Here is a 25,361-nt window from a genome sequence, read left to right as displayed (position 1 = left end):
TGTACTCAAGCAAGTGGTACTGACACCACAGTGCAAGTGGCACCAATGGCAGTTACCTGTCAGAGCTACGTAAGCAATGGACTGACGTGGCGTAACCTCCATAACCGACGAGCCTGACACACCTGAAAAGGGGCAGCACGTCGTCAGTCCATCCATCATCATCCTCCTCCACTCCTCGGCTATAAATACCAACCCCAAACCAGGTTTGAGGTATCTTCTCACAACTCTCTCACTACTACTACTATCTTACTTTGCTTCCCAAGCAAACTACTGATTCTCACGCCGGAGAGTGGTAACAAGGAGCACCCCCCACCCCATCCTCCTTGTTACGAGTCACGGCTTGTTTCCTTGTGCAGGAGATCAACCACCGGTGATCCAGCCAGCGATCCTCGAGAGGAAGGGATTAACCCTTCTTGACGAGACCAGTGAGTTAACCCTGCCCGGTTAACCATTGTTTCATCAGCTTGATTATTGTGTTTCCACATGCGTGATTTTGGTTTTTTGAGTTATAACGTGCGTGATTTTAAAATGAACGTGCGTAATTGCCTGTCATACGTGATGTACGTTAAGCCGTAATGTACGTTAACCTTCCTCTCTCTCTCTCTCTTTATATATATATAAATTTGTTACTGATCCAAAAAAATAAATAAAACCATTAGCTAATAAACTAAAAAAACAATAAAAATAAAAACCAATTTTTGAAAGCAGTTAGAGTAAAGTAATAAGTATAAAACATAAAAATATTAAAAGAAATACAAATAAAATATAAATTATCTTCAAATATTTGTCACTATCTGGACAGCTAGCTGGACACACACTCACCTTACAAGTTTCAAACTTTTAGAAAAGTAAGATAAAATATTATTTTCATTTAGAGAAAAATGCAATTTGCGTCCCTGTGGTATGTCCCAAACATCAACTTGAGCCCCTAAAAACAATTTTTTGCATTCTGAGCCCCTATGGTATTCATTTCATAACAGTATGAGTCCCTGCCGTCAGTCTTCCGTCAGTTTGACCGTTTGCCAGTTGTGAAAAGTCCATAATACCCCCCACCCTTTAATATCTACACTTAAAGCAGCTCTCAACTCCCAATATCATCATCATCAACAGCTCGCTCTCAACTCCCAATATCATCATCATCAACAGCTCTCCTCTCCCAACTCCCAAGATCATCATCATCATCTTCATCAAAGAGATCAACAGATCATCTTCATCATCTTCATCGAACATCGAACAGATCAGGTTCATCTTCATCCTCATATTGGTCATTCGATGTGTTTATGTGTTTATATTGTGAAAAAACAGAGCGATGATTCTGGGTTTGATTTTGGGTTCCATTCGATGATTTTAGGTTGATTTTGGGTTACATTCGATGATTTGGGTTGATTTTGAAAAAACAAAGGGTTGATTTCATTCGATGTGTTTATGTGTTTATATTGTGAAAAAACAGAGCGTTGATTTTGGGTTTGATTTTGGGTTCCATTCGATGTTTTTGGGTTTGATTTTGGGTTCCATTCGATGATTTTGGGTTGAGAGAAAAACAGAGGGTTGATTTTGGGTTCCTCATTTTGAATGTGTTTGAATGTGTTATTTGGGTAACAGTTATTGATTCGATGTGTTCCTCATTTTGATTGAATGTGTTCCTCATTTTGATTCGATGATAACAATTATTTGGGTATGGATTTTTGGGTATGATTTGAATGTGTTATTTGGGGTTAGGGTTTAGGGTTGAATGGATTTTTGGTTTGATTCTTGTGGGTTTAGGGTTGAATGGATTTTTTGGTTTGATTCTTGTTCAAAATGCATCAAAACAGAGTGTTGGTTTGAATGGATTAGGGTTTAGGGTAGCAATGTGTTTTGGTTTGAATGTGTTTTGTTTTGTTGTACAGAATGTGTTTTGGTTTGAATGTGTTTAGGGTTTGAATGTGTTTAGGGTTTAGGGTATCAACAGAATGTGTTTTGGTTTGGTTTGTACAGATTCTTGTGGGTTTAGGGTTGAATGGATTTTTGGTTTGATTTTTGTTGTACAAAATGTGTTTGGGTTTAGGGTTGAATGGATTTTTGGTTTGATTTTTGTTGTACAGAATGTGTTTTGGTTTGAATGTGTTTTGGTTTGAATGTGTTTTGTTGTACAGAATGGCTGCGGATGTAAAGATACGCAAAACACCAACTACGAAGGCGAGAACACTTGACAACCTCCTAGAAGATGGCGCGGTGCACATAAGGAAGTGATTGATATGAATGAATACAACCCCAGTGGTAGATACGTAATTAGCGAGCTCTGGAATTTCATATCTACCACTTGGGTTATATTCATTCATATGAATGAATATAACCCCAGTGGCAGATATGTAATTAGCGAGCTCTGGAATTTCATATCTGCCGCTGGGGTTATATTCATTCATATCTGCTACATTCCGAAGTGCACGCGTCAGTAAAGATCCACAATTGCTTGTGGATCTTTGACGTTTTGTCTCTGTATTGTATGTTACGGTCTTTTGTTATCGAGTCTGTACGTTACGGTCTTTTGTTATCGAGTCTGTACGTTACGGTCTTTTGTTATCGAGAATTTTATTATGAATGAATATAACCCAATTGCTTGTGGATCTTTGATATATATAGGATACATTTAATTATTATATTGCATTTATTTAAAAAGAGTTAATTATTAGATTGCATTTTTTTAAAAAATAAAAGAGTTAATTTAATTTGAATTATTAGATTTCTTAAGAAAAAAGCAAAAAATGAATTTAGGGGCTCAGGTTGATATTTCACTCATACCATAGGGACGCAAAGTGTTATTAATATATGTCAAAAGACGGTCTTACCCCTGCCTCAAACAGTCAAACTGACGGCAGGGACTCAAAGTGTTATGAATTTATAAGGTCAGGGGCTCAAACATCCAAAAATTTAATTTAGGGGCTCAGGTTGATGTTTAGGACATACCCCAGGGACGCAAATTGCATTTTCCTCTTTCATTTAAGATATTCTTCAATTGTCTTCACTATGCTTAGCAACCTGAACCCTTCGTCTTCAGTTGAAACATTTTCAAATTTACATTCAGGGCATGTTTGGCTAAGCTTATTTAAGTTAAAAAAGGACTTTTGGGAAAATAACTTATTGACTTATGACTTTTTGAAAAGTAGTTTTTAAAAAAAGTGTTTGGATTAGCTTATTGGGTGGGAAGAACCAATAAGTCAATAAGTTGTTTTTTTAAAAAGTGTTTGGCTTAGCTTATTGATGTAAAATTACTAAAAGCTAATAAGTCAATAAGTTAGTTCAAAAAGTCACAAAATTCTAACTTTTCAAAAATGACTTTTTGATGACTTTTTCTCCTTCTCAAAAAGTCATTTTGAAAAGGACTTTTGCATTTGCCAAACACTAAAACTCCTTATTGGCTTTTTGATTAAGTCAATAAGTTGGTTGGAAAAGCTTAGCCAAACATGCTCTCAGTTGAAACATTTTCAGGCCTATATTTTATTCACCTTTCTCTTTTCATTTTATCTGCTTTACTGCAATTTAAGAGGTCAAGCACTAAGAAAACCATCAGAAGTCGGATCTCCGGTGAAGAAAAGCTAGCCGGTCAAGAAAGTTAAGAGATATTCCGGGATACCCCTGGGATAACCATAGATCCGCCCCTGTGTTTGAACATGTTCTTCTATAATAATCCTATTACATCCATACGCACGTTACTTTTTTAATCTATTATATTATTTTATTTATGTTGAAATACCACACTCAGTGGCTTCAAGACTCACACACTCAAGTGTCAAGTTGGTTGATGCTTTTTCAAAGAGACTTAATGATCACAAATGCTCTTTTGGTGTGTATATGTTGGTAGATGTTTCAACGGTGATATGTCTATGAGACATATTTGGATTTGAAAATACATGTCAAAACGAATATGTTGTAGTAATGTAGTGTCTCGAATACATCCATATAAAATGATGTGTAGGGCCATATAATCAATGTTGCATATTTATACACCCGTATAAATTGGGCTTTGCGCATAAACTTTTATAAGGATACATATAATTAAGAGAAAAATGCGTAGATAGTCCTTGTGGTTTGTCTTTTTTCACATTTAGTCCCTAACTTTATAAACTTACAGCTATAGTCCACAATTTTTACAATTTTGTTCCCGGATAGTCTCTGAAGCGGATGGCGGTTAGATTTTGGTGTTAATTGGGCGTGAAATGACAAAATTACCCTTACTTCAATAAAAATAATTAAAACAATAAATCAATTATAATATTTAAAAAATAGTCCCCACCTTTTTCCTACCCCTACCCCACTCCAACCTCTTCTCCCCTTTCTCTTCCTCTTTCTTTGTCTCCAACACCTCTACACCACCACTAAGAGTCACTTCTTCACCTATCCCTCATCCAATCTCCACTGGGAAATTCATGGCGAACAACAGACAACGACACCGTAATGATCAACATCGCCGGAGCGCCCAAAATCCCGACCATTCAAGATCTCCGGGCCCAAATCACAATCGGGTCAACCCCCAATCACCAAAAGGCAAACACACCCTCATTGGAACTAGATAGATCTTTAGACGATATTGGAATCAGGGTTTCAACAGAAGACTTTTTTTATTACATACATTATCCAAACACACTTAGATTTTGTATTAAAAGAAGGTAATAATCATATGTTAACAAAAAAAATCAGAAAAATAATAAACGGTAGATAGGGTCTATGATCAACAAATAGGTGGAACAAAAACAAAAGAGTGTTTGGGACCAGAAAGGTTTTGACAGCAACAATGGCGGGAGGTATTTACAGTATTGACTTAGTGACCCAGTAGCTCCGATCAATGTATCCACTTTTAACGAATTTCCTTTCTCTCGTCAGTCTTTTCACATGGTATTTGGATAATGTATGTTACAGTGGTAGCAAAGGGGTGGAGGTGTTACAGTGGTGGGTTTTTTTATTGCAGCAGCCAGAACCAATGGTGGAGATGGAGGATGGTGGATGGTGGACGTACGATGGAAGTGGTGGTGGTTCTCTGGTGGAGGGTGGTAGTGGTTGTAGTTGCTGTTGGTGGGTATACTGAATGAGAGAGAGAAATGAGGGATAGGTTTACAATAAACCATGTAGGCCCCACCCGAATTTCAAATTTTGTCCTTTATCTTTATAGTGAATTTCAGGCGGTGTCCTTTATATTTCAAATTAACGAGTCTTGTACTTAATGTTTTAAAATCTTGCATGTTATGTCCTTTAGCCCTAACCCAGTTAGATTTTTCTGTTAAATCTGGTCATGTGACTTGCACATGAGGGTATTATTGGCATTTCACTTTTCACGGACTAGTTGTGTAAATAAATTAAATACCCAACCATTAAAAAAAATTAAAACTAAAAAATTAGATATATCTCTCACCCCTCTTTCTCTCCCATTTACCACCAACATCCACCATCTACCATCACCACCACCATCTACCTCACGTAACCTGCTGCCATCACCACCAAAACAAAAGAAAACAAAAACAAACAGAAACCTAGGGTTTCTTTACACATATACATATACATATACATATACATATACAAAAATATATGTAAAAAGATCAGTAAACAAAACAAAAACCCTAATCTTAAAACTTACATTTTCCCCCAAATTGTTTAACAATCATCAAACATACTTCCATCTTGGCTTGGTGCCGGAGGAGGAGACAGTGGCGTCAACTGTTGAAACCCAAATTGATTCGTCGGAGAAAAAGGAAACCTCAGAGATAACGACGGCGGCAGACACCCAAACGGCAGCGGCGAAGACGGCGGAGGAAACTCCGGCTACGGAAGAGAAGTTGACGGTTGGACTTGCGGCGGTAAATGGTGTCCGAATCCGGTGACGTTTGTCTGAAAACACCACATGTAGGCGGAGATCGGTGACTCCACCCCCACGTGCACCGCCGACAACAGCGATAGTGGGTTCCAGTTGGTAAAGAAGTTTCCGTTTCCTGTTTCGGTTCCGACACCTGGCCGGAAGTTAGGGTTTGACGGCGGCGCTCCGGTAGCCGAAGGTGGGCGGTTAACGAGGTTTTGTAATGAAAGCAGGTAATGTGAGGTGGATGGTGGTGGTGATGGTAGATGGTGGATGGTGGTGGTAAATGAGAGAGAGGGAGAAATGAGAAAGAGAGATAGAATGACAGAAAGCAGATGATTTTTTTTTTATTTATTTAAATCTTTTATTTTTTGAGGTTTTTTAATAAAATGGTTAAGTTATTTACATAATTAGTCCCTATGGTTAAGTTATTTGCATAATTAGTCTCTGAAAAGGTAAAAAGACAAATATGCCCTCATGTGCAAGTCACATGACCAGATTTAACAGAAAAATCTTACTGGGTTAGAGTTAAAGGACATAACATGCAAGATTTTAAAATATTAAGTACAAGACTCGTCAATTTGAAAGATAAAGGACACCGCCTAAAATTCACTATAAAGGTAAAGGACAAAATTTGAAATTCACTCTTAATTATTTTATTTAATGATTTAATAGTTATTTTTATATTAAGGGCATTTAAGTCACGTCACACCCACTTAACACCAAAAACTAACCTCCATCCGCTTCAGGTAGGGCTGTTCACGAGCGGAACCGAACCGATCAGACCTTTGCTCGTGCTCGGTTCGTTTACAAACCGATCCGAACAGAACCGAGCATTTTTTCAACCGAGCAAAAGTCGAGCAAGCGTATTTCGATCCGAGCATTTTTTCGAACGAACGTGAGTATCGAGCGTCGTAGAATAAACAAGGAAAGTGACGATGTTAGTGCTAGTTATTAGAATAAAGTACAGTTTTCGTCCCTGATGTTTCGTCAAATAGAACACAAGTAAAAGTTTCATAAATAACAAGGAATACAAAAACACTCAACTAGTTCTATCGAGATTAACTAAGCGGGAAGAGAAATCTTCGACCGATTGAAACATACCCTTGTTCTATCGGAAGTTTGAAATTGAATGAATCGATTGAAGCAAAACCCTGACGAGTTGGCGTCTTGGTGAGTGGCGATTGAGAAATCGAATAACGATGGCCAATGGGGGGGGGGGTTGATTAGGGTCTTGCACTTCTGAATCAAATGGCGGGTTGAGACTTGAGTATTGATCGACGCTCCACATTTTAGTATTTGAAATTTTGATTCAATTACTCAAATGGACATTTAAGTATTGGATAATGGACTATTGGTATTGGATTTCAATTCTAGTTACTTAAATGAGCTCTATTTGGATCTTAGACCAAACATTGTTAATGTTGGTCTCTAGTCATTTCAATTAAAAATGATACACACACAAACACTATACATATATATTAAAAAATAAATCGAGCCAACCAAGCCGAACCGAACTGAGCGGACCTTTGCTCGTGCTCAATTCGTTTACAAACCGAACCGATCCAAACCGAGCATTTTTTTAATCGAGCTGAATCGAACAAGCAAAGTCCGAGCAGTTTCCGAGCAAGCATCGAACGAGCGTCGAGCGCCGAGCAATTTGAACAACCCTAGCTTCAAGGACTATCTGTGAACGAAATTACAAAAGTTGGGGACTATAGCTGTTATTTTAGAAAGTTAGGGACTAAAGGTGAAAAAGGGACAAACCACAGAGACTATCCGGGCACTTTTCTCTATAATTAAATTACCTTCCAACATTTATTGCTCTTAGAGTAATTGTACTAACACAAGAAAATTACCCACTTTCAAAGTAACGGCCTCCCCTTTTTATTATAACATTTTCAAGTCGAATCGATATGTCGCAACCCCCGACCCCTACCCCGGGAGCGAGAGCCGCGAACACGAGCCGGTGGTATCAGTGTTTATTAATTTGGCACCGGACTTAAAACATCAGGATCGTAGTTAGGAAATAAATTTCAGAGTTTCAAAACACCAAACTTTTATATTAAACAAATGGGATAAAACCCATAGTTCATTCATAATATCTTTATAGGGATAAACCCTAGTTGCTAAAAACATAAACTTTTATTTAGGTAACTTTATGGTGCTGTGTTTTCGCCTGAATCGGATGTGTTTCCGAGTCCTATTCAAGTTGGTTTCGACATTACCTCGTTCCACTGTTCAGTGAACGAAATACATGCCGTATTTGGTCCGGTTTGGTGTAAAAGTCAAGTTTAAGAAAGTCTTGAAAGGTTTTCACTTAGACTTAGCACTTGGTGAGTGTGAAATCAATGGATTTCTGACTTGGGAAACCGAAGTTAGTCTCAATACACTTGGTTAAGTATAAATCAGTGATGAAAGAAGAAGTTTTGATGAAAAAGATGAAGAGTTTTTGTAAAAACAGGAATTTATGAAGAAAAGAAAGATTTAAGTGAAAAGATGAATGTTTTTGAGTGAAAACATAAGATTTTTGATGAAAACGTAGTGATTCTTGTGAAAATCAAAGTGGAAAACGTTGTATAATTGAAGAAAACTGTTAAATCTTACTTGAAAATGGTCGGACAACAATTCGGCAGAGTTTCGGATCAAAATCAGCAAGTAAGAATGAATGAGGAGGGGCTTGGCTATTTATAGAAATGGTCGGTTCGTATAGAAGACCTGGTTCGGATCGGCTGCAGTGCCTTCGTACGAAACTGCCTGGCTTCGAACAAAGGTGCTGTTTTGTGCAACGAAATCCTCGTTTCGCATGTAGGATGCTCGTTTAATGCGTTTTGTTGCGTTAGTTAGTATTGGTACTTTAAGTATTTTAGCGTAGAACTGAATTTCGAATTGCGTTGCGTTTCAGAGTGATAAATCGAGTTATGCGAGTTGCGTTGAGTTTGCGTTGCAATAGCGTTTGCTAGTAACAATACACATAATAAGCACACACACACGTAAGGCACATAAGAACACCCATTATCACATCACTACTACTAATAACAGCGTTTGCGATTTAGCGTGTTAGTCGTGGCAAGCGTATGTGGAGGCGTATGATAACCAAACAAACAAACACGACAATTTAAATAGCATAATTCTCTGTAATTCGTGTTGCGTAAGCGTTGCGAATATAAAGCGTTTAAACGTATAGCGGTGCGGTGTGATGCAAAAGTATTTAGTATAGCATAACCCTTTGTTTATGCCGAACCACGGAATACAAGACGGTTACAAATCAAAGTGAAAGCAAACAGGTAACGATCTGAAAAGTCGGGTAGTTACAGCCTCCCCTACCTTAAGAAATTTCGTCCCGAAATTAAGGAGCAGGCGAAACAAAGAGTTGTGGATACGTAGCTTTCATATCACTTTCGAGTTCCCAAGTGAACTCGGCGCCACGTTTGCCTTCCCAGCGAAACATCACTATGGGAATGCGTGAGCGTCGAATTTTCTTGGTCTCTCGATCCATGATTTCCACATGCTTTTCCACAAAGTGCAGGGTCTCGTTTACTTGCAAGTCTTCGAGAGGTACGTGAAGATTTTCTTCAGCTAGGCACTTCTTGAGGTTTGAGACGTGGAAAGTCGGATGTACGTTGCTGAGTGCAACCGGTAACTCGAGTCGATAGGCCACTTTGCCAATTCTTTCTAGAATCTTAAAGGGACCCACGTATCATGGAGCTAACTTTCCTTTCTTGCCGAATCAGATCACCCCCTTCTAATGTGAAACCTTTAGGAGTACGTGATCACCAACTTCAAACTCAAGGGGCTTGCGGCGTTTATCGGCGTAGCTCTTTTGACGACTCCAAGCTTTCAAGAGATTGTCTCTTATTTGGTGGATCTTGTCTGTCGTTTCTTGTATCAACTCAGGAGCGGTGATCTGAGCGTCTCCGATCTCATGCCATACAAAAGGAAATCGACATTTTCTACCATATAATGCCTCAAAGGGTGCCATTTGAATACTAGCGTGATAACTGTTATTGTACAAGAACTCTACTAAAGGTAAATGCGAATCCCAATTACCACCAAAATCTATAACGCACGAATGAATCATGTCTTCAAGGGTGCGGATCGTGCGCTCAGTCTCGCCGTCGGTCTGGGGATGGAATGCGGTACTGAGGTTAAGAGTCGTACCGAGAGCGGACTGAAAAGTCTCCCAGAGACGTGAGGTAAATCGACCATCGTGGTCAGAGATGATGTCACGAGACGTTCCGTGTCGACAAATGACTTTGTCGGTATAGATTCGTGCTAATCGTTCTACCTTGAAGTCTTCTCGTATCGGTATAAAGTGAGCGGATTTCGTAAGACGATCACAATAACCCAAATGCTATCATCACCCGATGGCGTGCGAGGGAGTTTTGTAATGAAATCCATAGCTATACTCTCCCATTTCCACGTCGGAATTTCGGGTTGTTCGAGTAAGCCAGAGGGTCGTTGGTGTTCGACCTTAACTTTTGAGAAAGTTAGGCATTTCGAAACGTATAAAGCGATATCCTTCTTCATTCCCGGCCACCAATACCTGGCACGGAGGTCCTGGTACATTTTTTCGACATCGGGGTGAATGGAATATCGAGACTTGTGGGCTTCAGTCAGCAATATCTCCCGAAGGTTATTGCGACTATGTATCCAGATGCGGTCGAGAAAGTAATAGATACCGTTCGATTTGGTGACAAGCTAAGTTTAAGCACCACACTTCATTTCCTATTTCAAGGTATTCTCAATGAAGCATGCATGCTGGGCGTCGTGAATTAGGGCTTCGAGGTTATTATGGGCTTGAATGTCGCGAACGCTATACACATAGCTTCGTCGGCTGAGGGCATCGGCTATGACGTTTGCCTTGCCTGGATGGTAGCGTATCCCATAATCGTAGTCGTTGAGAAGTTCGACCCATTTGCGTTGACGCATGTTTAGTTCTTTCTGGTTTAAGATGTGTTGTAGGCTCTTATGGTCGGTGAAGACCGTACACTTGGTACCATAAAGGTAGTGTCGCCAAATCTTCAACGCAAAACCAATTGCACCGAGTTCGAGATCGTGGGTAGTGTAGTTCTTCTCATGGACCTTGAGTTGTCGAGACGCATACACGATAACCTTGTCTCGTTGCATAAGAACACAACCAAGACCTAGATTAGAGGCATCACAATAGACAATGAAATCGTCATTTCCGTCGGGAAGTGTAAGAACAGGAGCGTTGCAAAGCATATAATTGAGGGTTTGGAAGGCCTCCTCCTGTTTGGGACCCCAAACAAAAGGTTTGTCCTTCTGGGTTAAAGTGGTAAGCGGTACGACGATTTTAGAAAAGTCAGCGATAAATCGACGGTAGTAACCCGCCAATCCGAGAAAAGAACGGATTTCGAATGGAGACTTTGGTGTAATCCAACTCTTAACTGCTTCAATCTTCGCGGGGTTGACGTGAATTCCTTAACTGTTGACGATGTGACTGAGAAATTGAACCTCCTCGAGCCAAAATTTACACTTGGAGAATTTGGCGTAGAGGCGATTTCCTTGGAGAAGCTTGAGAACTAAACGAAGATTCTGCGCATGTTCGGCTCTCGACTTCGAGTAGACAAGGATATCATCGATAAATACGATAACGAAGCGATCTAAGAAGGGTTTACACACACAGTTCATCAAATCCATGAAGATCGCGGGTGCGTTTGTGAGACCAAAAGGCATGACCACGAATTCGTAATGGCCGTAACGGGTACGGACAGCGGTTTTCGGAATGTCTTGCTCTTGAATACGTAACTGATGATAGCCAGAACATAGATCGATCTTAGAGAAACACATAGCGCCTTGCAGTTTATCAAATAAATCGTCGATTCGGGGTAGGGGGTAGCGGTTCTTGATAGTAAGCTTGTTGAGTTCCCTATAATCGATGCACATACGGAACGATCCATCCTTCTTTTTGACGAAAAGGATAGGTGCGCCCCAAGGAGATGTGCTAGGGCGTATGAAGCCTTTTCAAGTAACTCCTGGAGTTGGCTAGAAAGTTCATGCATTTCGGACGGTGCGAGGCGATAAGGAGCTTTAGCGACAGGGTTAGCTCCAGGAATGAGGTCAATACGAAAGTCGATATCATGAGTAGGGGGTAGACCAGGTAAATCTTCATGAATGACATTAGGCGAAAACCGATGGGTTTCAATTCTTTCGAGGATACTTCGCCATAAACACATAGTTGACACCGTTTGAAAGAGAGAAACGAATCATTTTTTCGAAACAAACAACTTCGGCACGATTTTCACAAAGAAAATCCATGCCTACTATAACATCGAAACTACCAAGTTGCATAGGGATGAGATCGATCGGGAAAACGTGATTGTTGAGTGTAAGGGTAGAATCACGGAGAACGGAGCTGACGGTGACGGTTCTTCCGGTGGAAACATCTACGTCGAAGGTCGTTGGAGATTGGCGCGTTTATGTTTTAGAAGCTTTTCGAATTCAAACGATACAAAACAGTTATCGGCTCCAGTATCAAACAAGCAAGAAATATAAATACCGTTAACAAGGAACGTACCATTGACAACATTGTTGTCAGTTTGAGCCTGGCGGACATTGATATTGAAGGTTCTTCCACGGGCTGCTTGTTGTGGCTACTGCTGCTTAGGCTGCTGTTGCTGTTGTTGCTGCTATGGTGGTTGTTGCTACTGAGGCTCTTGTTTCACAACTCGGTGTGGGCAAACATTAGCAAAATGATTAGGGTCACCACAAGTGTAGCAGGTTCGAGCGTTAGCGACGGGTGCTAGAACTGCTCGGTTACCCTGAAGAGCGAGAGGCTGAGCTGGTGGTGCTGGAAGAGCGAGAGTAGTTTGCTGACGGGGGCCTGAGTGGCAGTGAGCAGTAAAGTGCCCATAGATATTGCAATTAACACAGAAACGACAGTTCCCCCCTGTCGGATGATGATATGTACATGTAGGGCACAGAGGGTGAGTACCAGTGTACGCACGCTTGGCAGGCGGTGCGTCGGTAACAGCAACTTGACGATTCTGGTTGTTGGGCGGTGCAGAGAACGCGTTGTGCGGAGCTGTGGCGGTAGTCACATAGTTCTTGTTGTTGTTATTCCTTCACTTGCAGCTCTGGCGTGAGGACTTTGAACCTTGAGATGCTGCATTGTCGGTACTGGGAGTAGCAGTAGCCTGATTGAGACTCTTGGTTGAGGTTTTGAAAGCTCCAGCCAAGACTCGTTTGTCGTTGATCTCAGCTGCGAGTTGGTAGGTTTCCTCGATAGTAGTGGGTCTTGCTGCCTGGACGAAATCAGCTACACAGTCAGGAAGAGCGCGAATATACTTCTTGATGGTCTTATCAGGCGTGTCCACCTGACTAGGACAGATAATGCTCAGCCGTTTGAAACAGGCGGTGAGACCAGCGTTGTCATCTCCTTCTTGCTTGATGTGCCAGAATTCATTCTCCAGCTTCTGGACTTCGTGAGGAGGACGTAACTCCTTCATCATGAGCTCCCTGAGCTCCTCCCATGAGAGGCCATAAGCTGCATCATTACCGCGCCTGTTGCGCTCAGTGGTCCACCAATCCAGTGCCCTGGACTAGAAGACTCCAGTAGCATTCACAGTGCGAAGATTTTCAGGACATCCGTTTTGACGGAAGGTGACTTCGATCGAGTCAAACCACTGAAACATTACGCTGGGTCCATCCTCGCCAGTAAAGTTTGCAGGACCGCAGGCCTTGAATTGTTTAAAGCTGAAGGGAGCTTTAGGTGCGTCACTCTTTGATTCAACAGAAGATTTGCTGCTAACCTCATTGATTTCACTGACAATTTGAGGTATGACCTTGGCCATTTCCTTGGCCACAAAAGAGGCGATTCGCTTTTCAGCTTTGTTCCTCTGAACATTTCGGTGAGTGTGAGAACCGAAGGAAGACATTGTCGAGTGAAGGTTTTGCAGCAGGCATCATTCCGAGGGATTAGACGAGATTCGATTGTATAGGGTTTCGTTTTGAAAAGTTTAGCGTTTTACAACCCATTTCATTATTATTATTATTATTATTATTACTACTACTCAATAAAGCGCAGGAACACGTCGGCACATATTCACGTATACACATAATTCACATAAGCACGTATACACGTTAGCACGTATGAGAACATAATTCACGTAAACACATATTTTACACGTATTCACCTATCTTTCAAGGCCGCGTAGCGCGTTCGAGAGTTACGAGCCATAGCGAGTGGCATAAGCGAGGAGTGTAGCGTATGAGGCTTCTTAGTTTGTTCGCGATTAGTTAACGTTGTAGGTTTTGAAAGCGGTGCGAGTTGTGCGCGATGAGTGGAAAGCGAGAAATCGAAACCATACATCGTAGATTCAAAACAACACATAGTAAAGTCGATGACGCGTAAATTTAGCGACTGCGGCTTAAAATCGATTAGAGTGCCTTGGGTGTTAGACATCGACTACCCAAAGTGATTCGATTATTCCCGACGAGTTCGAGTACACGCTTTGGCCTAATAGACTGTGCTCTCACCGAAATCCGGCGAACGACACTCATCCTTCCAGTTACTACGTGACTCGTGTCGTCGAAACAGTCGAGAGTTTGGTGGTATTTGTAAAATCGAAGTAGGAACTGGAACGGTCATTAAGATGCGGGTTTCACCCCTAACTTAACAACTTCGCTCCTAACGGTGTGGGAAAACCATGAGATGGAGGTGGAGATTCCTCTTGAGATGTGGATATCACTCCTAACTCAACGAAGATTCTCGTGCTGAGAGTGAAATACGCGGGGTGAGTGATCTTATCGAGAGTTCCTGGTTTTCGCACCTAATCTCGACCCAATCACTTGTTTGTGTTATGCGAGCATTTTTAAAACGTGTGTATTATGTTAGCCTTAGGAAAGGCAAAAATGAGTTTTCCACCTTAGGAAAGGTTCCCCTTCGTACGAAGCTGTATATGTGTGGATTCGTACGAAGGTGGGTACTGCATGTTCGAACGAGAGCATCTTAATATGTGGGTTCGTACGAAGCCCCAACTGGGTTTGTACGAAGGGTCTGTTGGTACTTAGACTATAGACTAGGTAAATTCTACTCGACATGACCTAATTCCCTATAGTTATGGCTCTGATACTAATCTGTCACACCCCAACCGATGGCGGAAACATCGGGGTGCGGCACTAGGCGAACCAGATTGCTCAATAGAATCCACAATGAACCTTTTAAATATTGTCGTTTAATAGTTATTATGGATTCTCTTGAGCAATCTGGTTCGCATAGTGCCGCGCCCCGATGTTTCCGCCATCGATTGGGGTGTGACAATTATTGGGCGTTATTGTTCAAAAAAACCCCAGGCGTTTTTCAAATCACGCTTTGTGCAATTTTGAATGACCAATCACATTTAATCTTCCTTTTTGGTCAATAGCTTTTTTTGTTGGGTTTTTTTATTTTTACTAAATTCTTTACACCCTTTTAACATAATGCCCACATCCCCACTACACCCATTTTAGAAAAACGCTCAATATTGCCCTTTGCTGACTGTACTGGCACATGGCGGAGAACGCCAAAACATCAAATACACAATCGTAAAACTATGAATATAAATATATAGAGAGAGGGAAAGAGCGCGCAATTAAAGTCTTTGTTTTTAATATGTACGTCGAAAATGGTTTGGTTTGGGATTAGTTAGTTTGCTTCAGTACGATATCCTTCCTCTTAAAATATTGAAAGATAGATGAATTGCAGTATTTATATAATCTTAAAAGGAAATGTCAGTGCACCACTCTTTTGACAATAATGCCCTTTCCTCACTTCTATTTCGCCATTCTTTCTCCTCACTTCTATTTCGCCCTTCGTTTCCACTCGACTGAAACATATCACGCAGATCCAAAACCCTAGCACAATTGCTGTGCCATCATCTTCACACACTTGCCAGTCCTTCAATCGATCGCTCACGTTTCCCCTAACCCTATATCGTGCACCATCATGCTCCATCGTTCACGCCTCCGATCCCTGTATTTCTGTTGTAATTTGATCTGGAAATTGTGGTTGTTCTGTTCATTGTTTTAGATCTTCTCGGTGAGTTTTCAGATCCTTATTTTTTCAATTATTGTTTGGATCTGTGTGTTTTTGTTGAAATTTGGTTCAGATCTGATGATTATGTGTGTGTTTTTTGTTGAATTTGAAGAGTCAAAGATGGGGCCTATGGATATTGTTGGTAAGAGCAAAGAGGATGCTTCGTTACCGAAAGGTTTGTTTGATTTTTTCATGTTTACATCTGATAATAAGCTTTGATTTTGATTTTGATTTTGATTTTGTGGTTAATACGTGACTTTTAGATTCATTTGCAGTGTTTTTATTTTTTTTAAAAGTTCGGTGCCCCAGTTCGGCGGCTAGGGTTTAGTCAGAGTTTTCCCAACGATTGAGGTAAGTTTCGATCTTTTTTTTTTTGGTTGATTGTTGTTTGAATCAACCTTTTTATGTAATTAGGTTATTAAGGTTTGCTATTGTTGGTTTCGTTTGTTAATTGTCGACTTTGATTTCAAGTCGTTTTAGTCAAGGGTGTAAGAGGGGGTTTGCATTTGTGAAATAAATAAATCATTCGACCATATGATTTTTTGACTAATATATAGTAGACAAAGAGGTTTTGGAAAGGGTATCTGGGTATGGTGAGTGATAAACGTTTACTGAATATTCTATTTACGTTTTTCGGTGTTGTAATGCAGTCAAATCAACCACATACATTTGTTGTTGTTACCCTCGATCCACCTATCCGTAAGGGTCAAACTATGTATCCACATATAGTGTTGCAGGTATGTTGCAATTGCTCCTGATGATTGGGTTTGCTTTATTGTGAGAAAAAAATATTGTATTTATTATTTGTTTTGGTGTGCCATAGTTTGAAACAGATTATGTGGTGGAAAGCACGTTGACAATGAATGAAGATCTTTTCGCTACCAAATACAAGGACAAGCTAGAACCAACTTATAAGGTAATTTCTTTATGTAAGTTATAAATTCTTGCTGTGATTAAAATGAATTGCCAGTCTCCCTTTCTTTCATATATATAGGACATAAGAAGCATAGTTGTTATAGCGAATAGCGGATGATAGCGACAAGCAACCTATACGCTACGTAGCGATAGAGATGAAATAGTGGGCGCTATTTTATGTTTAGCGATACACTAGAAGAAGATTTCAGAAATATTTTATATGTATATTATATCCAAACACGGTGTTTCTATACGTATATTTAACAAAAAACCTAAAATCCAGCTATTGTATACGTATATTTTATCGCTAATTATATTAGAACAAAAAAAGCCCTGAAATTCCGCTATTTACTCGCTATGGAGGTGTTCTGAGCGCTTCGCTACGCTATTCTATTCGCTGTAGCGCTCGCTATGAACGCTATTAGCAACTATGATAAGAAGTAATACTTTTGACCCGTTTACCTATAAAAAGGGTCGGTTTAGGATATTTTTTTTATCCCTAACGGGCCATGCGAAAGGATTTAACCCATTTAACTAAATAGATTGGCTCAAACGGGTCATACAGATTGAAAGTCATCCGCAGTGAATTCTGCATGAAAATCTCCTAAAGTTAAAGTCTATTTGTAAACATGTTTAGCACATTACATATACAACTGAACAAGAAATGGATAACAAGTTGTTTGCGGGCCGGTCCAAGTTGACCTGGTTTGAGGAACGACCCAAACCCGTTTCGACTTCTTTCCGAACCCCTTTTGACTTATACCGATCCGTTTGTCTCGCCCATCTTGCCATCTTATATGAGCTTTCACACCAACTTTCGTTTATTCTTAGATGGTTTTAATATTTAAAATGAACAGGGACTGATTTATGAAGTGTTTACAATGGTATTGAGAGGCTTATCAGGCACAAAACTCACAAGTCCCGGAAAATTCCGTAGCTGTCAAGACGGTTACGCTGTGAAGTCATCGTTAAAAGCCGAAGATGGCGTTCTTTATCCGCTTGAAAAGAGTTTTTTCTTCTTACCAAAACCACCTACTCTTATTCTATACGATGAGGTATTACATTACAGTCTAAATTAAAAAAAAAAAAAAAGTTAATATAATATTACCTTTAGTTGAGCCACCCTAATGTTACAATTTTATCCATTTGACTTTGGTCTTCATGATAGATGGCAAAATATTCCAAGTGCAAGCTGGAATTCAGCAAGTGTCAAAGGAAGGTAACCTTAAATAATAAAGTCAAAAGAACCAATTGGTCAAAATTTATACATTTGACCTCAAAAGTCAAATTGGCACAAACTTGAAATGCTTTTGTGTGTTTGATATGTACAAGATATAGGGTATGTTTGGCAAAAGTATTTGGTCGCAAAAGAAGAGTTCGGTGATGAAGAGGTGAACTGTGAATCTTCACCGGAACAGGCTGCAAATTTTTTATTTTGGTTTCGCTCGATCCACTTTAGATGAAGAAAGCCAAGAATGCGATCTTGAACCAACGCTACGTAGCGCGCCGCAACGCGCGCGAGGTATAAACCTAGTTTTATTATGGTGATTTAAGTAAAATACATTACAAAACCTGAATAAGCATACCTGATGCCTAAAACCAACATATTGATCACTTGGTAATAAGCTAGCTATTAAGTACACATGCATATAAATTAAGCTGAACTCTTAAACATGTTTTTTTTGTTCTTATAATGGATGGATCATCGGTGATGTTGGGTATCTGGGCATAAACATGCTTTTTTATTCTTATAATGGATGGACCATCGGTGATGTTAGGTTCATATCTGGGCATAGTCGATGGGACCATGAGCTTCAAATAGGTTAGCCAAGAGTCCTTTTTTTCTCATAGGATTCACGCCCATATCTTTGCATAGTTGATCATTGTACCAAATTTCCATAGCACCAAGAAAGGATCTATGATGGTCTTCCCCAGATGATTGCTTCATATATTCATCCCATCTCGTGATATCAATCTGCATCTCGTTAATAGTAGGTAACTTAAATGAGCCTTCTAGAAGTGCTGTGAGCCACTTACACCTTGTTTCAGAGATAAATAGGCTAGAAACAGCATCAGAGAATCCAATTATGGCTAGTTGCGGTATACGTGGGTGAATGCATTCCCTGAAAGATAAAAGTTACAAGCAAATTAGCAAATTAGCAATTATACCCCCCCCCCCCCCCCCCTAAACTTTTTAATCTTTTATTTTATTACTTTAACCTTCTTTATTTATTTAAGATATCACCACCTTCAACTTTTTTTCACTTAAGATTCTTCCTTTATTATGTGAAATAAAAAAAATATCAGTTTTTTTTATTTGTTTTTTTATTATTAGTAGTAGTAGTATAATTATCATGGTTATTACTAATATTTAATATAAGTATCATTTATACAAACATTATTTATACTAATATTATTAAAGAAATATTAATATTAATATAGACATTAATATTAATATCATTTTCTTTATTACTGATAGATTTAAAAAAACATTTGTAAAACAGCTTTTCAAAAAATATATATCGTTAAAATTGAACTTTTTTTATATCCACCAATACCGGTTAATCAAATTAACCAAATTCTTATATCCGAAGCTATTAGTTTATCAAACAAAAGGCCTTACTAACATCCTCATCTTTTTATCAAAACTGGTCATAATATTAGAAGATTTCAAACAAAAATTCAATGTTACTTTAAAAAAATGTAATCTTTGATTCCGTCTTATAATTTTTAATTGATTGCGATCAGCAAAAAATAAAATTAAAAACTTTCATCTATAATTAATCTAGAAAATCACAAAATTTTAGAAGAAAAAACATGGATGTGGATGATGATAGATCAGATTTGGGTTGGATTTTTCTCCGCAAGGAGAAAAATAAAATTGACTCCTTAGTAAGTTATTACAAGAAAAAAATAAGTAAAGGGGAGGAATATGAAAAAGAAATTATGTGATCTTTATAGGGGTATTAGAGCATTCACATCCAACCCATCATATTTTCACCCTAAATTACACTAAAACATACTACATTTTATCTCTTCTTTTCAATTAAATAATATTTTTTATACTTTTACCATTACCTTTTCTCTCTCCTCCACTCACAACCACTTTCAAAATATATTAAAAAATTATAGGGGTGAACAGTGTCCCCCCAAATATACAGATGAACAGTAACATTTTCTCTCTCCTCCACTCACAACCACTTTTTATACTTTTTATATTGTAAAAAACAACACACACATATTTAGATTCGTTGGATGTAAATGTTCTTAGGGGAGGGGTATGCCAAGTAAGAAGAGGATATGTTCAACCTACCCGGTAAAAAAACCCATGAAAATAGCAACTAATTTTGTCAGACAAATGTCCAGTTTTGGAGGTGTATCCAAAAGTGGAGAGTTCAAATGAGAAGAAATTTTTTGTAAGAAGAAAAAAGAACAAATTTCAACCAATAAGAATGCTTTATTTTACTTCATTTAATATAAGTATTTAATGTTACTATAAGGGTACATTGGTAAATTTACATAGGTCATTAATTTGTAGTCTTCCTCTTTAATAGCTAATACATTAAATTTTTTGTAACTTATCTTCAAAATACATATTTTTTTCAAAAAAAATTAAATAAAATTATTTAAAGTGTAGGATAAATTAGAAGTTGTGTAGGATAAATTACGAGTTGTGTAAGATAAATTTCAACGTGTAGGATGAATTTTGAAATATGTAGGACAACTTTTTGATGTGTGTAGGCAAAAAAGTTAATGTGGATGATAATAGTCTTTATGACTAATTAATTAGTCAAAAATGATAATAAATGAGATAAGTGAAAAACTATTTAATATTTTACAAAATTACCCTTTGTTCTTTTTGTTCTCAATTAAATTTCTTCTCAAATGAACCTTCCCCGTATCCAAAATACTTAACGGAGGATAACAAGTAGTTATAAAATAAAATCAAATTAACTCGTTAACTTTTTCTTTTTAAAATTTTTTATACTAAGAACATTTTCAATGCTAACCCAAGTCTAAGCTCCAGACCTCCACCTAAGCACGCCACATCATTCTAAATCTTTACCCTAAAAAAATTATTTTTTCCTCCAACGCTAAATAAATCCAGACCGCCACATCACCCTCCACTCTTATTTATAAAAAACACTTTAACAAACAATTATATGTGTGTGGTCCCTATCCCTTGAGTCCGGAGAGGTCCATTGCACCGGACCGCACCACACTCACCTTTTTCCTCCAACACCCACTAGTTATTTGTCCGTGAAATCCAAAATACGAACCTGGTGCGGTTTCATACAATGGAGTCCATCTTGCATCATATTAGCATAAGAGTTTGGAAACCAAGGGCGGATCTTAGCTTGGGCCAAGGTCCCCCCCCCCCCCCCCCCCGCGCGTTTTGTTCATTAATAATATTCCTAAAAACCAAAACTTTCTAAAAAAAATATTACGAAACTTAATTTAAAAAAATATATTTAAAAACTGAATTCAAAAAAAAATAATTTTAACAAATGTTTACAAACTTACTTTTTAAAAAGATGTTTTGTAATATAGAATTTGTTTTTAATCATTTAAACACTTAAAATTATTAAAACAAAAATAAATATATCATTTAAAAAACTTTGTTTATATAAACTATTTTAAAACTAAAAATTCAATAAACTTACTTTGGAGAATATTTAAAACGTAAATTCATTAAACCTTATATTAAACAAAAAGAATTTAAAAACTTAGATTTATCAAAACTTAATTTTAAAGAATAGAATTAACATAGCTTGCGCCACATCAAAACTTAACTTTAAATAGAATAAACATAGCTTGCGCCACATTATGATCTTGCCACTGTTAGTGCAAAGTTTTTATGGTCATTAGCCACTTTAACCAATTAAGTTAAAATAAAAGTTCACGGCCATAATCTGAACTTTAAATGCATTCTTGTGATTTCCTTATTAATTATGCAGTGATGAACCTGTAAAGACCGACTCGTGGCGAGTCTGCAATGTAACGACCAAATGTTGGTGATTCAAAAATATTTTTGATCTTTTCTACACCATTGAATCCGGTAGCAAAAATAACAACGTCTGCTTTTATCTGCGTGTCATCGTCTTTGAGGCTGATCCCTTTTTCGGAAAATGTAAAGCTTGGAGTTTTTTGCAACTTGATGCTTCCTTTCTTAACCGCATCGAAGAAATTATCCGGGTCAGGCATATAGCAAATTAAACCTGAGTTCATGTCTTTTAATACGCCTTGTTGTGGCACCATATCAAACTTATGGAGTGGAAGTGTCATTTTGGCGTAGCTTTCCACAAATTTCCAGACTACCCACCGCTGTTGTAGTTACACTAGATTTGGTGATCAAATTCAATAATAATAATAATAATAATAATAATAATAATAATAATAATAATAATAATAATAATAATAATAATAATAATAATAATAATACCGTTCAAAAATAATAATAATAATAATAATAATAATAATAATAATAACAACAATATTAATAAAAATAATAACAATAATAATAATAATAATAATAATAAAAGTTGGATTTTAGTAAACCCTTTAGCTTATAATAAACAATTCATTAATCCGGGTACTCTAAGAGGGTGTTTGGGTTTGAGTTTTGAAAATAGATTATGCGTTTTGAATAATCAGAATCAGATAATTATGTGTAACAAAAGGTGCTGCAGAAAGATAGTGTTTGGATTTGATTATGTTGTTTGATATCACAATAATCAGATAATCAACTATTTGAGTGTTTAGGTAATATATATATATATTTTATAAAATAAATAAGTGAAAACGTAAAAAAAATCAGTTTTTGGATTATCACGTTTTCCGGGAGTAAGGGGTGACCTACTTTTGGATTATCACGTTTTGATCTCTACAAATCGTAAAAAAATCAGTTTTTATTATTTTTTTTTTACCAAACACTCAAAATAGATTTTTTGCGATTTCAAAACACAATAATCAAAAAATCAGGTTGAAAAAGCAATCTCAAACACACCTAACTAACTTTCACTTTCGCTATAAGAGTTAATCACACTCACATAATCATCATAGATATACAGTTTTTTTAGTTCACTCGATTTCATTTATGCATTTACACGAACTTCTGTGTGAACAAAAATCAAGTGGAAATCAATATAAATCTTGGATGGTTATGCTAATGGAGAATATTGTCCTGAGTAACGACAATGAAAGTTCAAAGTGTTATTAGTTAAATTGATAGTATATATGGATTATCACTGACTAAAGAGTCATATAGTTTGAACTGTTAAATTCAGATTTGCTTCAAAAAATTTATTTTAACTTACTAGAGGTGAAAGCAATGTGGCGAGAAGACTAAGTAGTAAACCTTCGCCGGGCTTATGAACCATAAGCATCGTGAAGCGACTGAAGATGAAATTCACAAACGGGATTCCCATCGGATACCAGTTCGATACCTTCCAATGATCGCGTCGGTACACTATCGTGCATGGATTTTCTGGACCTGGAAATGCGTAGGAAAAGCTTTTGTTAGAAATGTCAAATGTGTAAAAATCATTCTAGAAAATTTGTCGGATAAAAGTTTCCAAGTCAGTTTTTGGACAAAGTCATTTTTGTCAGAAAACTGTGACTAAGTATAAAGGCAGTTTCCTATGTATTTCCAACAAATATTACATAAACTAGAGGGGCGGATGTAGATTGAGAACAGAGGTAGTAGTGTAAATTTTGAAAAAAATTGACGTTTTTTCGATTTTGTTGCTCTTATAGAAAATAAATTTTGAAACGTTGTCCTGACGTTTTTTCAACATCCGCCACTGATAAACTACCCATTTTTCTAGTAGCGAAAGGAAGCTAAGTTGCAACTAACCATTGATGTCCGCACACTCTCTTGCAATATCGAGTCCGGATTTCCCAAACCCGACAACAACAACCCTCTTCCCTTTCACCATCTCTGCAGCCGCGTCATGATCCATCTCCGCGAACGTCTGCGAGTGAATCGCCTTTCCTCTAAACACTTCCAGCCCTTTTCCAGCTGGGAACTTGGGCATGTTTGGAACATCTTTAAACCTTCCAACACATAGAATCACAAAATCCACCGTGTAAACCTTCGTTGTGGCCGTCTTAGTGTCCTCCACCGTCACATTCCATTTCCCTTCCGGTGGAAACGCCTCTCCAGTACCGTTCCAAACCGACCATGCATCCGATGATGGTCCATCGTAGCTGATTCCCTTAACTAACGAATGGAACTTGATGTGAGGCATAAGATTGAAGTGGTTGGCGTATGATCGAATGTAGTTGATCATCTCTTGTTGGGTAGGGAATTCATCAGTGACAGAAGCTGGCCAAGGGAAATCAGAAAACTGATAGAAGGCTTTGGGTATCTGGAGCCTGGTGGTTTTGATGGTTCTAGCCCATACGCCTCCGATTTCGGATCCGAAATCGAAGACTATCGGGTGGAAACCTTTCGAGAGACAGTATTTGCAGGCAAGGAGACCACCTATACCGGCTCCGATTATGGCAATTTGCTTCTTCTCCATTACTAAGGACTATTGATGGTATCTTAGATGTGTGCTTCTTTTGTTGTTGTATGTATTCTTTCCGGTTTTCTTGGTTTATATAGTGTTTATTTATTAGAACGGTGATATTCTTAATATTTTTATTCAAAATAATTAGACACATGGTGAATTACTATTTGTTATTAACTAGAATTACGACCCGCCGCAATGCGGCGGGGATTCTTTAGTTATAACTAAATCGATTTAGAATAAGCACGTTATGTTGAACCCGTCAAACGTGAAAAAAATAGATGATGTAAAAATGTTCACCCACACATGCACATTGTGTCTTGTTAACTCGCAAAATTTAGAACGAAACGTAAAAACGCTAAACCAAAGACACACGGTGCGATGTGTTAAGTCACAAAATTTAGAACGAAGCATATAGCGAAAAATTTTGGGAAAATGAAACTATGAAGGACCAAAGTTGAAAGTAAAAAAAGTTGTGATGATAGATTGTAAAAGATAAAAAGTTTTGTGTTAAAAGTAAAAAAAAAAAACAAATAGTTTTGGGTTAAAAGTAATTTATAAAATACTTTTGGGTGAAAAATAAAAAAACCATTTTTTTAAAAAAACCTCCAAAGCCAAGGTTACAACAACCATATGTATAATCATTTTTTCTTTGAAAAACCTCCAAAGTCAAGATTACAACACATAAATAAAAAAAATCAAAGTGGTTAAATCGCAAAAGATGGAAACTTTTAAAGTAGAAGTAAAAGATCAAATTAATCAAAGGGGTTAACTTACCAAAAATTAAAACTTTAAAGTTAAATTGTCAAATATTAAAACTTTAGTGTTAAAAAGGAAACAAAGATTAAAAATTTTAAACTTAAATTGTCAAATATTAAAACTTTAGGGTAAATTGTCAAAGATTAAAACTTTAGGGTTAAAAGAAAACAAAAATTAGAAGTTTAAACTTAAATTGTCAAACATTAAAACTTTTGGGTTAAAAAGAAAATTTTCCATTTTTTTTGAAAAACTCCCAAAGCATAACTTACAACACATACATGCACATATAACTTGCTTCTTTATATAGTGT

At 37.7% G+C, this 25,361-nt stretch overlaps 2 protein-coding genes across 7 annotated transcripts; one reads left to right on the top strand and one right to left on the bottom strand.

Annotated features, from left to right (window-relative positions):
- The first annotated feature begins 15,470 nt into the window (after window positions 1–15,470).
- On the top strand, window positions 15,471–22,096 carry LOC110865072 (FACT complex subunit SSRP1). 5 transcript variants are annotated; one of them, XR_004860367.1, is made up of 9 exons: window positions 15,535–15,866; window positions 15,976–16,038; window positions 16,127–16,214; window positions 16,514–16,600; window positions 16,687–16,779; window positions 17,636–17,833; window positions 17,947–17,997; window positions 18,110–18,300; window positions 21,737–22,096. XR_004860367.1 is itself a non-coding variant. In XM_035974458.1 (8 exons), the coding sequence occupies exons 4-8, from the start codon at window positions 16,577–16,579 to the stop codon at window positions 18,171–18,173; spliced, it is 423 nt and encodes a 140-aa protein (XP_035830351.1). In that variant the 5' UTR covers window positions 15,471–15,866; window positions 15,976–16,038; window positions 16,139–16,214; window positions 16,514–16,576; the 3' UTR covers window positions 18,174–18,499. The 5 variants fall into 5 exon arrangements, 4 of the variants coding, with proteins under 4 accessions (XP_035830351.1, XP_035830352.1, XP_021969966.1 ...); XM_035974458.1 differs by lacking the exon at window positions 21,737–22,096 and having other exon boundaries at window positions 15,471–15,866; window positions 16,139–16,214; window positions 18,117–18,499; XM_035974459.1 differs by lacking the exon at window positions 21,737–22,096 and having other exon boundaries at window positions 15,471–15,866; window positions 16,139–16,214; window positions 18,111–18,499.
- LOC110865071 (probable flavin-containing monooxygenase 1) lies at window positions 18,212–24,364 on the bottom strand. Of its 2 annotated transcripts, XM_035974456.1 has the most exons (6): window positions 23,635–24,364; window positions 23,096–23,271; window positions 21,745–22,103; window positions 21,544–21,617; window positions 21,443–21,451; window positions 18,212–18,901 (listed from the first exon to the last, which is right to left on the bottom strand). In XM_035974456.1, exons 1-6 carry the CDS (start codon window positions 24,302–24,304, stop codon window positions 18,870–18,872), a joined length of 1,320 nt encoding a protein of 439 aa, XP_035830349.1. In that variant the 5' UTR covers window positions 24,305–24,364; the 3' UTR covers window positions 18,212–18,869. The 2 variants fall into 2 exon arrangements, with proteins under 2 accessions (XP_035830349.1, XP_021969963.1); XM_022114271.2 differs by lacking the exons at window positions 21,443–21,451; window positions 21,544–21,617.
- Window positions 24,365–25,361: the final 997 nt, after the last annotated feature.

The sequence above is a fragment of the Helianthus annuus genome, chromosome 6 (assembly GCF_002127325.2).
Source record: "Helianthus annuus cultivar XRQ/B chromosome 6, HanXRQr2.0-SUNRISE, whole genome shotgun sequence".
Lineage (NCBI taxonomy): Eukaryota > Viridiplantae > Streptophyta > Magnoliopsida > Asterales > Asteraceae > Helianthus > Helianthus annuus.
Note: the sequence above shows the minus strand (reverse complement) of the source record. Positions and strands in the feature narration are given on the sequence as shown.